At 41.1% G+C, this 12,289-nt stretch overlaps 1 protein-coding gene across 1 annotated transcript in view; it reads left to right on the top strand.

The window, feature by feature from the left end:
• The window catches only part of SLC7A11 (solute carrier family 7 member 11), a 90,752-nt gene extending 82,181 nt beyond the window's left edge, over nt 1-8,571 (top strand). The window contains exons 11-12 of the mRNA XM_053251231.1: nt 2,852-3,029; nt 8,022-8,571. Coding sequence (XP_053107206.1) covers nt 2,852-3,029; nt 8,022-8,089 — 246 coding nt within the window. The 3' untranslated portion in view covers nt 8,090-8,571. The remainder of the gene's footprint in view (nt 1-2,851; nt 3,030-8,021) is intronic.
• The last annotated feature ends 3,718 nt before the right edge of the window (nt 8,572-12,289 follow it).

Raw genomic sequence — 12,289 nt, 5'->3', positions numbered from 1 at the left:
AACACCAGCCTCACACAGAGAAGAAAAATATATCATATATTTATACCATATAGGCAATACTTGCTGATGAGCCTTTTCATTAGCTTTAGTCAAATTTCAGTATATAATAAATGGTGGTTTGATTAAAAAGTGTGATCCTGTCTGGTTTGTTACTTTTCATAAATACTTGCAGAAGGTCAATTTGTTCATTAACATGGTATGCCATTCAAGGAGTGTGTACTCCTATATAAATGTTTGCATTTTCTAAGATCATATTCTTGGACCTTGGTCCGGTGCCCATGTTTTCAGAGATTGGATAGGTGGCAACCTGCCATTTTTGGAAGGGTGGTTTATAAATAAAATACTTACTTACTTACTTATAAATAAAATACTTACTTACTTACTTACTTAATAAATAAAGACTGCAAGTTATGGAACATTTCCCCCAAAATTATTCATTTTGTGCCAACTGGACTCTATTGCTGACAACAAGTTAAAATTGTTTTATTCTCTGCGCATTTGATAGATAATTTTTTAATGCTGTTGCTTCCTGTTGCTAATTTTAAAAATTTAATTCCATATTGGATTTTTATATGGTATATTTGGATTATATTGGCGATTGTTTTGTCGTTGCTGTTGTGAAGCACTATATTTGCTAGCTGAAAGAGTGGAGATTACTTATCTGTTTTGAAGATGCCTTCATGATATGTAAGAGGTTATTCTCCCAATATAATGCACAATGTGTACTGTCCCCATTTACATAGCCCTTTTAAAAAAAAAACCCTCAAGGGTGTATATGTGTCAATTATAAGGGCTAATATAAAAGTTAGATTAGATTAGTTATATAAGATTAAAAATTAGATTAGAATTTTTTTTTTAGATTGTGAGCCTGTTTAGTTTGTGAACCCTTTGAGGACAGGGAGCTATCTATCTATCTATCTATCTATCTATCTATCTATCTATCTATCTATCTATCTTTGTAAACCGCTTTGGGAACTTTTGTTGAAAAGTGGTATATAAATATTCATCATTGGAGTTGTATAAGGCCCACGGACTGGATCTGGCCCCAGCAGCTCAATTGCCCGGCCCCTGAGCAGGGGCTAGCAAACTTTAAAAAGGCAGTATGGGTGGGGTGGAGGTGGGGGAACAGGCAGCCAAAGAGGAAGAAGAAGAAACTTATATAGCTATATATTTATTTATTTAGTTTCATGCAGCTCCTGGAAAGTGCATTTGAATCAAATCCAACCCACCACCCACCCAACTGACACTCCTGCTTTAGGCCTGTAATATTCAGGATTTTTTTTTAAAAAAAATCCTCTTGTGAAAGTTTGCCTTATTAAAGTTCCACCATACATGCATAAAAAACTGCAGTACAAATCTGGTAGCTTAAAGCTGACATATCAGGACTCTTAACATGTTCCTGTTCAATACTCTGATTGAGAACAAATTGTTAGCTATGGGTCTGCTCATCATGGGTCTGCAAAAGCATCACAGCTTTTCACTAATGCTGAAATTGCACTTGCTACATAATGTTGATGCGGATGATCAAGAGTGACTCTAGTGTTCAAGATCCACCCGTGCATTTGCTGACATACTGAGCAGCACCACATAGGCATTGTTAGTGGTATGGCAGCTGCTGCAAGCTGGTAACAACAGCATGCATATAGTTGTGCAAGAGTGCTCTTACACTAATGCCAAAATGTTGCATACACAATTATGCAATGGTACTAGCTGTATCATTGTACAACTGTGTTTGAGGATTTCCGTTTGTGCAAGAGCGCTCTTCTGCAACTGCATGCACAAACTCTTACGAACACGCAGCAGCTCCCACAGTTTTAACACCATCAACTGGTTGCTGCACAGTATGACATCCACTGAATTTAGTTTCTGCAAATTCTGGGTTCAGCGTACTCTAGACTCTAGGAGACAGTGAGGCTGTTCTGATGAACATACAAAATCAGGCTAAGAAAACCAAACCCAGTCTCAGCTAATCGCTGCGTGGTTCCTGGCAGCAAACCCACCTCTGGAGTCCGCCTTTAAAATGAGGTAAAGGGAGCAAGTTCTCCCTTAGCCCCAGATAGAGTTGCTTAGGCTCTAGCCTTGGACAAGTAAGCAAAGTGAAACAAAACTCAGTCGAAATCCAAGTATGCTCAGTCTAAGGCATTTGTCTAGTATACCTCCAATCCAGCTAGCAGCACCAACAAGCCACGGTGCAAAGGATCACTCTTGAAACCTAAAGTTAATCTCAAATTGCTGGTTTTCCTTCGTTTTCAAAAGATTGAAGATAATGTTATCAGTTGCAATGATGACTGAAGTACAGAATTATCCAAGTACATGATGGCTGCATAATGCTATCAGGCATCTCTATCCATGACCCAAATGGTGTTTAATTTGGCAGTTTCTTGCCAGATTATTTATTGTACCCGGGGGAAGAAAATCAATATATACTTAATCGTTTTAAAAGGTAGCCAGTAACCCATGTGCCTTGTAAAATTGATTCCCATAGGTAATTATCAAATATGCCCTCTTTGCCACTGTTGTTCCTGTCATCTAATAGAGGACAGGGAAAGGGACTTTGTATTAGAAAATATGTTTAAAGTCTGTCAATTTAAAGGCTCTAAAGCAGCATAGTGTTTGTTTGAGTGGGCAATTAAACAGATGCTGCGATGCCTAGTGCATAAAAGTGCATTTAATTTGCTTTCTTTAGTGACCCGTGTTTCGAATGTCCTGTCCTGAAACCTGTATTACTGCAAGACTTGTAGTGTGCCGCTGTGTTTGAGCCAATTTACATTTCATGGAACATTAAATACCAGTGTCATTCATTGCCCAAGGTCAGGGCTCTTGCAATCATATCTTTTGGTGTGTGTTCCAGATGCCGCTCTTTATTCCTGCTCTGTTCTCCTTCACCTGCCTTTTCATGGTTGCACTGTCACTTTATGCTGACCCTGTCCATACTGGCATTGGTTTTGCAATAACACTGACTGGTGTCCCAGCCTACTACCTCTTTATCATATGGGACAAGAAGCCAAGGTGGTTTAGACAGCTTTTAGGTAAGTGGCTATTGGGAATATTCCCCCTTTTCCCCTCTGTCTTACCTATGAGGTCAGTTTTGCAGGGAAAAGCAGTTTGGGGAGTGGGTATTTTGGAGAAGAGAATGAAAACAAAGGATGCTTAACTTTTTCGCAGTTACTCTACTGCCCCAAATTGCCATTTCCCACAGTGGGAGATGGCAATTCTGTGGGAGATGGCAATTCTTTCTCTGTGGGGTTCCAGATACATATTTATTGCAGTCATATGTCTAAAATCCTTTGGGAGAAAATGAACTGGGGCGAGTGAATTTCATTAGAAAAGCAATGACTGGGGGAAGGATTGAACACTCTTTCCCATGCAGTTTCTCCACTCCAAATTGTTACCTACTAAAGCCATTTTACTCTGCAAGAGGTAGGCCACATTATAGGATTTTTCAATAATGAAAAACAAGTGAAGTTGTGTTTTGAATTCCTTAAAAATATACTCTTAATTGGCTTACTGCAAATTATAAATGCTCTTTATTTATTTTTTAAAGAGTTTGTCAATGAATTAATACAATGGTCTCCTACTCAGACTGGCAGTAACTCCCTAGCTCACCAGTTAACCAGCTCACCAGTTAAGATCCTTTAACTTATCAGAGATATCAGAGGTTATAGGCACCTTCTGCATGTAGAAAGCTGAGCCATGGTTTTAATTGTTTTTCTAAAAAAATGTGTTTGTGTAGTTATACATTTATATAAGTGAGTTTACCACAAAGTTAGGAAGAGTCAAACAACTTGATTCATGAATAATGAACTTACTTGACTACTTCAAGTAATACTGTAAAATGGAATATTTGTTAAAAATAATCAGTTACATAAAAGTGGCACAGGAGTTTAGTATTCCCATTAAGGTTAGCATTTCAATTTATGTAATGATTTTATTACTTAGTGAAGATTCAGGTGTAAGAATCTATTCTCTTTAATATTTTAATAACCATAACAAGAATAAAATATTAGCTGCTAGGATCTGCTATCATACCCTTTTTTATTTGTGGAGAAACAGTTTTCATTAAGATATAAATAAATATCTTTTTAAAAAATAAGCATTGATATAAATAAAATGAATTTAAAATCATTTTTAAAAGCATAATGAATTATTTAGAAATAATCCTGCTATTAAAACCAAAAACTGTAGTCATTAATTTTTCTCATTCTGGAAGAAAGGCAAAGGAAGAAATCTCATATTTCACTTGGTGGTTAGATTCCTAAAGAACTAGGATTACAGTTTCATGAATGTCTGTGGCCACAGGATGCCAGTATTGAACCATTTTACTCAAGCAAAGAGAAAGTGCTCCTTTTAAGACAGTGTAGAGCCCGGATTTCTTCTAGTGACAATACAGCTGATTCTTCTAACCCTCTTGAAATCGCTAGTTTCTTAAGCAGGACAAACTCTAAATTCCTATAAATGAGACAGACGTGCAAAGCAAACCCAGCTTAGAAAATGCTGACAGGCCCTACTCGGTGGGTTAAACAACAGAGGAGTGCAGTGTTTTTCATTCTGTTGACCATTCATTTGCATTATTTAAAAACTGGTTAGTTCTGATAGTCATTCAACTCCCCCCGCCCCCAATTTAGGGACTGATTCAGAGTTTTGTTTTTCATTTTGTTACTCATAACTGTTTTGGTCTTCTCTCCTCAGTTTTTTGGGTTAACAGTTGCCTCTGCCTGTGGCAAGCAGGGGAGTTCCTCTGTGCAGCAGTCTTTGGGCAGCTTTCATTTCATTTCTCACAACGCACCAGACTGACATTGTATCTGGTTCACTGTGGGAAAATGGGGGCTTCCAGAAATTATCTGGCTTCACAGAGGACCTCTGCTGCCCACTGGACAAAGTAAGCACCCCCAGTTCTGAATGCTGAATAGGTAGTGAATGGGGTTTGGCCAATGATCCCCTTCATAAACATACATGAACCATCACATTCTTTTTGGAATGAATAGAAAATGAACCAAACAAACCCTATATGTTTGTTCCAAAAACAATGCACACCCCTATTTAACAGCTTGTTCATTTTGTCACTGGGCTGGTTCAAATTATGCCTGCAGTAGCACACTTGACGAAGTAGGGGGGCATACCAAGAACATGCCTGTCAGGATGTCAGGCACAGATGTCCTTTCTGGAGCATCCCTTGATCATGTGTGTGTGGGAGCCAAATGGCCCCTAAAATATCCTCCAAATAAAGGTAAAATGTGCCGCCAAGTCGATGTCGACTCCTGGTGACCACCGAGCCCTGTGGTTGTCTTTGGTGGAATACAGGAGGGGTTTACCATTGCCATCTCCCACGCAGTATGAGATGATGCCTTTCAGCATCTTCCTATATCTCTGCTGCCCGATATAGGTGTTTCCCAGAGACTGGGAAATATACCAGCGGGGATTCAAACTGGCAACCTCCTGGCTTGCTAATCAAGTCATTTCCCCGCTGCACCATTACTTAAACTTTAAATAGGCATTTGGAGCATGCGCTTAGGGGCCATTCAGGTGAACACCTCCCACTCACAATCAAAGGATGTGCCAGGAAGGTGTTAGGACATCTATTGACATTGCGATGGGTGCACTCTTGGCGCACTCCCCCATTCTTCACATGTGCTGCCACAAGTATCATTTGGACTGGCCCATTATGTTTCTCTGTAGTAAGACTATGCTGAACACAATGTCTTAGTGACATCAGGGCAGGTGTGTTCTTGCAGTGTCCTCACCCTCAACATGTGAGCCGGTGGATGCTCTTCCAAACCACCTCAAAGAGATACAGCAGCTGATAGTCGATGACTGAGCCAACAACTAAGGAAACATGTATGATTAGGAAGATAACAACCTGTAAGTCTATGAGACCATTTAATAAAATTCCATAGACAGGGCTCGGGAAATGCACTCATCTGCTTGTCAAAGAAAAGTGCAAAATGAAGTCAGATGAGTGTAAATGCAGCTCCCCCGCCCCAGCCTCAATCCTTATGCTATCATGGGGGGGGGGTCGGGCAGGGGAGACCCCAGTCTTTCGTGAAGGCATCCTCCCTCTTCTGCTTTCTTCTGCAGCTTGAATACAAATCCAAGCTGCAGGAGAAGAAAGCAGGGGGAAAGGAGGGGCTGCCTCCGCGACTGGACTTTGCCTAAGGGGAGAGTTCAGTCACCAAGGCTGCTTTTCCCCTTGTGTCTGGCTGCCGTGGAGGAAAGCAGGTCAGAGGCGCTTTAGGCAGAGCTCAGTCGTGGAGGCAGCCCCTCCCTCTCTACTTGGTGAGCCAGCGTGGTATAGTGGTTAGAGTGCTGGACTAGGACCGGGGAGACCCGAGTTCAAATCCCCATTCAGCCATGAGACTTGCTGGGTGACTCTGGGCCAGTCACTTCTCTCTCAGCCTAACCTACTTCACAGGGTTGTTGTGAGGAGAAACCTAAGTATGTAGTACACCGCTCTGGGCTCCTTGGAGAAAGAGCGGGATATAAATGTAAAAAACTAAATAAATAAATAAACACATACATACATACATACATACATACTTTTCTCCATTGAGGCTTGGACCTAGGCGCAGAAGAAAACAGGAGTAGAAAGGCTGCTTCCGTGACTGGGCTCTGCCTATGGAGAGAGCCCAGTCACCGAGGCAAGTGCGTCTCCACGGTGGCTAGATGCTACAGAGAAAGCAGTTTGCAAGATAGGCACTGGCGTTGGTGACTGAGCTCTCCCAGGACAGGGCAGAGCCCTGTTGCGGAGTCAGCCCCACCCTCTCCTGCTTTCCTCCATGGCTGCATTCATCCCCACTTAAAAAGAAAGAAAAAAAGCTCCCACCACCAACCAGCAACATCATCATCACTGACTGGAGGATTGTAACATGATTGCTTCTGTGTGTGTGTGTGTGTGTGTGTGTGTGTGTTTACAGCAGACTCACTGAAAGAATAGTACTTAAATTGCAGTGCCATCTTATGCATGTCTACTCAGAAGACAGTTATGCTTGTGTTTATGCAACGTGTGGCAGGCTAGTGTAGCTTCTTCCCAACAGCACACATGTACCAACATAGCTTGAGGAACCATCGGACCAGTAAGATTTTTGTCTGGCTGGTGAACTGAGTCAACATTTCATGACCCCTGTTCATAGATACTGAAAGTGCTGTTCCACAGTAACCATTGACAATTATCCTTCCTATGCACAGGCCTATTTAGACAACAATTTTTCTAGGACCATAAATGAATTGCATTTCAGTTGACAGATATGCCCAAAGCCCTGATATCCTCAGGCAGCTGCCTTCTCCCCTCCCACAGAAGGGCGGCCTGAATGAACCTATCTATATATTTAATTCTCTTGGGACCATGTGTGTCCAGGATTTGGTGGCGGAACTCTCGTGACACACTGCGAGACTTTGGAACTGAGGGAAACGTCGGTTGGGGGTTGGAGGAGCCCAGAGGAGGCGGCCAAGGGGGTGCTGCTCAGGTGGCTGGGGGCGGCTAGCGAGGGGTGGCGAGAAGAGTAGAGGCGGCGGGTGGCTGAGCCGCGCCGCCGAGAGGAGCCTGGCTGGGTGGGCGGCGGGCTCCTAAAAATAGCCAGGCAGAGGCTGGCGCAGCAACTGGGGCTGTTGTGGTGGGCATGGGGGCTGGGAGAGGGGAGAGCAGTGGAGGAGGAGGCGGGCCCTGGCAAAGGTGGCGGCCAGCCAGCAAAATTAATGGGAAGAGATGGGGGTAGAAGGGAGGGGGGGATCCATAGGAGAGACTAGCAGCGCAGATGATGTGCGGCAGTTCAGTTAGTCAAGAATATTTAGCTGGGTACTTATTTTGTATCTCTGCCACTCATGTCTTCAAAGTCCTAGGTTACTGCGTATGAATTACAAGCTTATGTATTCCTTAGTGCAGGAATCTGTTGCCACATTTTAATAAGTGAAGACAAGCTAGTGTAATGTTCAAAACTCATTAAAGGTATATTGCATTGTTGTTCTTTTCTAGCAGGACCTTTCACAGATGTTTTTAAAAAACTCACCTATATGTTTATCCTTTACAGAAAAGATGACATCAACATTGCAAATAATCTTGGAAGTTGTTCCAGCGGAGGAGAATCCAAGATCATGATCTTCTATGACTAGAAGAAGCAGTGTGGACCAAGAATACATTTTTTTTTCATTTGTCAAGGAAAAGAGATTTCTTCTCTTTCCTAGGAAGCTTGAAAAAATTACATGAGCATCAATTTTAAATTGATATCTGATAATGAACTGCAGATGGAATTGTTTTATGATTTCAAGCATTTTAAAGTGTGGTTATCTGCTACTACGGATACAGGCCACAGTCTTGAAAGAAGAAGCTACAAGACCTTTGTGGAACAAAGGCATCTTTGTCTTTTATGATAATCAAGTCAATGTGATATGAGATTCCTTTTGTGATATTGTATCATATGAAGGATCCAGCTTTTCACATTGATGATTTTTATTTTAGTGTAAATGAACATTTGTTTTAAAAATGTTCAAAATATTTAGAAATAATACAAGGGAAGATGTTTGTATTCTATGTATTGGGCCTGAAAAAAAGGGCAGGAATAAAGAATATATCTATATCTATATATCCCAATACCATGCACTGCATTCTTTTCATACTTTCCTTTTTCATTGTAAAGAACTGCTGGGTACAAACATTTTTACCTTCTCATTTGTTGGTGAATGGGCATCCTGATCCTTTAAAGGTGCATAGCTGTGCAGCTGCAGAGTGTGGCCAGTGCTAATATAACTACAGCAGCATCCTGAATGAAGTGACTGAGGCAGGTTTCCACTATGGTGCTGTCTCACAACTGTCAATCAAAATGACACACTGGATTGCACTGATGGACCTGAATTGTTGGTGACACTTCATGCTATACTAGTGATTAAAAAGCCTCTGGGATGGTGGAGTTGGTTGTATCCAATCCTGTATCCAGCCCTACTAGCAGAGGTGCAGCTAGGTAACTTTGGAACCTGGACCTAATGGACTAGGGGCCCCCTTTACAAGATAAGCATCCTCTATATATACTCCAAAGATACTCCTTCCCTTATATTAGCTGAATGCACTGTTCTTTACACCAGAACATGCTCAGGGAAAGCTGGAAACTCCCGCACCCTATCTGGAGTGTGACAGTCCCAGCAAAGGCAGCGGGTGGGGGAGAAACACAGTAAAGAAACTCTTGATACCACCACTTGGTACTGGTAGTGGGGTGGGAGGGGGAGAAACACGCTAGCAGTGGCAGTGGGAAGCAATGAATCTTCTCCCCTCACTGTCCCCGATCCCAGCAGCTAGTGGGGACGTTGACCCATACTGCTGCACCAGCACAACATCCGAAGTTTTGAAGCAAATTTTCTGATTGATACTACATATGAATTAAAAGTATAAATTAACATTGGCTTAGCCTATAAGGGAGGTTGACATCTTTCCACTATCTGTCACTAAACAACAACAATGTAGTAATGCATCATAGTAACTGGAGTGTTCCACAGATTTATTTTTTAAAAAATTAACTCCTTGAGCATTCAAAGGTGTTTTCATGGCAGGACATGGATGATAGTTTTAGTTGTTTGATAGGGTTAGGGTCTACTCGTCTGAAAGCAAATTATTACTGGATCTGTTTTTGCTACAGATATGGAATTTTTCTGAATCCCACAAACATGTTTTAAACGTGGCAGCTCCAATGGGTTGGCTATTTTCACTCTAGGAATCTCTGAAATGGCTAGAATCCAAAGAACCTTGAAAATGCAACCAGGAAGGCTTTGGAGTGGACTACTATTTCTCAAGCACCAATTTCTCATGCAATATGGCAAACTCTTTGAAACTGAGGGGAGTCTTATAAGTAATTTGGATATGAATATTTATTGAAAAAGTTGTTTTAAAAGTTCACAAGCCTTTGTGTCTAAGTAGCTTGGTAGGTCCTGGCACTTATCTTGTAAGCATTGTAGTTGACAGAAATGTCAACTAAAGTTAATAAGAAATCTTCACAAAAGGTTGAAGAATTTCCATAATGTATTTCCATTCTTTAAGTTTCACCTGGAGTTTAAAATACTGGTTTCTCTCTCTCTTTCCTTCTCTTTCTTGTTGTGTCCATGCATGCACACACACACACACACACACACACACACACACACACACACACACACGTATATACAGTAAGTCATTTCCACAATTGCAATCCTAAGTACACTAGAGTTGTGCAGGTCAACTATAGTCAATATTGTATAGCTGCATCAATTCACAACATTTTTGAAACTGCACTATTGCATAAACATTCCCTTTGCAATGTGTAGGTATGGCAGAGATGGTTCCCCTGTTGTGCAAGCACAAACATGCTTGCTCTCTCGCACAACACTAGTCTGCAGTGCAAGCCCCAGACTTAACACTAGTAACTAGTGCAGCAGTCTTGCACTAGTGCAGCATCCTTGCCCAAGTACATGTGGGAACATGTGAACCCAAGGCTTTCCACAACTTATTCTTGTAATCGGAAAACCTGGTGCGCCAGTTTTTAATTAACAGTCCTAGTGCTGCTGTATAAACTTTCAGTTATAACATTATTGATGGGTTAGACTGTTGACATTTTTTAAAAAGTATTTATATTGTATATGTATTTTTCCCCCTTTGTTGTGCTGTTCATAGACCGTAATAAACTTTGAATGCTGAATGCTGGTTTGTTGTTATAGTAGTACATCTGAACTGTACCTATATGTGGAATCATTTTTCAAATGCGCTATGAAAATAATCCAGAATCTACTTCTGCTTAATATCAGCATATCTCCATTCATAATATTTCTGAATGCAATAAACACCATGATAATGCAGCTGAAAAAACAGTTCTAGAAACTGCTCACATAAGTGGATATATTGCACTCAAACTATACTGTATTTGCCGAAATACAGTTTTTAATTATAACATTACAACAGGGGAAAAATTGGAAGGAAATTACATGCTGTATTTTTGTAAGTATGTAGAGGTACTTGGTTTTCTTTAATAGACAAAGGCTGGCATCTATACAAATGCTGCACTTGCAGAAACACGTTGAGCTCCATTATGAGCTTGCGTTCCAAACTAGGGTTGGAACAGGTCCTGTCTGTTCCACTGTTGTTGCAAAATTGCACAACTATGTGACAAAGTATATTTACTTATTTGTGCAGACCAGACCAAATCTGCACAAATTAGGGGCAGGAACAGTGGGCACACCTGCGTCCGGGTCAGCCTCTACACATTTGCTATACATTTTTCAAAAACAATATTGTGGTTTTTGAAATATGGTTGGTTTAAACTTAAAATAGTAGAAAATGCTGTAAATTCTGGCTAACAAAAAAAGTTTACTTTCCACCAGTCCAATGAAGTCTAACTAAACCAGAGTATTTGAATTTAGAAGATTCAAAAACTCTGCGGGATTCAAAGTACTATATTTTAAACTGAATTTTCGGTTTAACTGTACTGACTAATTCAGAGTATGAATTCTGCATAATTTGAGTGTCTACTAAGAAACCAAAGTAGTGCAAGGCAGGGTCCTTATTGCCTTCCCTTTGAGGGTCACTATGCATGCAACTTGCTTTAAGGTGGTGTGATTTTGAATCTCTTTGGAAACTTTGTAATGCTCTGTACATAATCTGATAGGGAGTTTGTGCTAAAGAGAACCAGGCCATACAGCTCTTCAGCAGGTAATATTTATTTAGAGTGGTCTTCTATAGATGTGTGCCCTTCCAGAAGGGCTGCCCCTCCCCCTAACAACTATGCATTCAGTACTGCATCTGAAAAAGGAACCTACATATGTACAACTATGTCAATATACAGGGAGGCTCTCCACAAAACTGGCAACCCTGTACAATTGTACAGCTATCTGCACATAGTGCCCCATTTAGGGTGACGATGGGGAATGGCCCTGCTCTGCCTTTGAAGTTGGATATCCTTTCTATAAACATGCCGAGGTATGTGTGAAAATGGCTTGAATGGGCAGTGAACATTATCAGTAAAAAGTAAAGGTAAAGTGTGCTATCGAGTTGATGTCAACTCCTGGCGACCACAGAGCCCTGTGGCTTTTCTTTGGTAGAAATCAGGAGGGGGTTACCATTGCCATCTCCCACGCAGTATGAGATGATGCCTTTCAGCATCTTTCTATATCACTGCTGCCAGATATAGGTGTTTCCCATAGTCTGGGAAACATACCAGTGGGGATTCGAACCGGCAACCTCTGGCTTGCTAATCAAGTCATTTCCCGCTGCGACATTAGGTGGCCCTTATCAGTAAAACATGGTGTAAATAAAGCAATTTTTCATGAGGAAAGTTGACTGTAT

This window comes from Hemicordylus capensis, chromosome 5 (assembly GCF_027244095.1).
Source record: "Hemicordylus capensis ecotype Gifberg chromosome 5, rHemCap1.1.pri, whole genome shotgun sequence".
NCBI classification, from domain to species: Eukaryota; Metazoa; Chordata; class Lepidosauria; order Squamata; family Cordylidae; genus Hemicordylus; species Hemicordylus capensis.
Note: the sequence above shows the minus strand (reverse complement) of the source record. Positions and strands in the feature narration are given on the sequence as shown.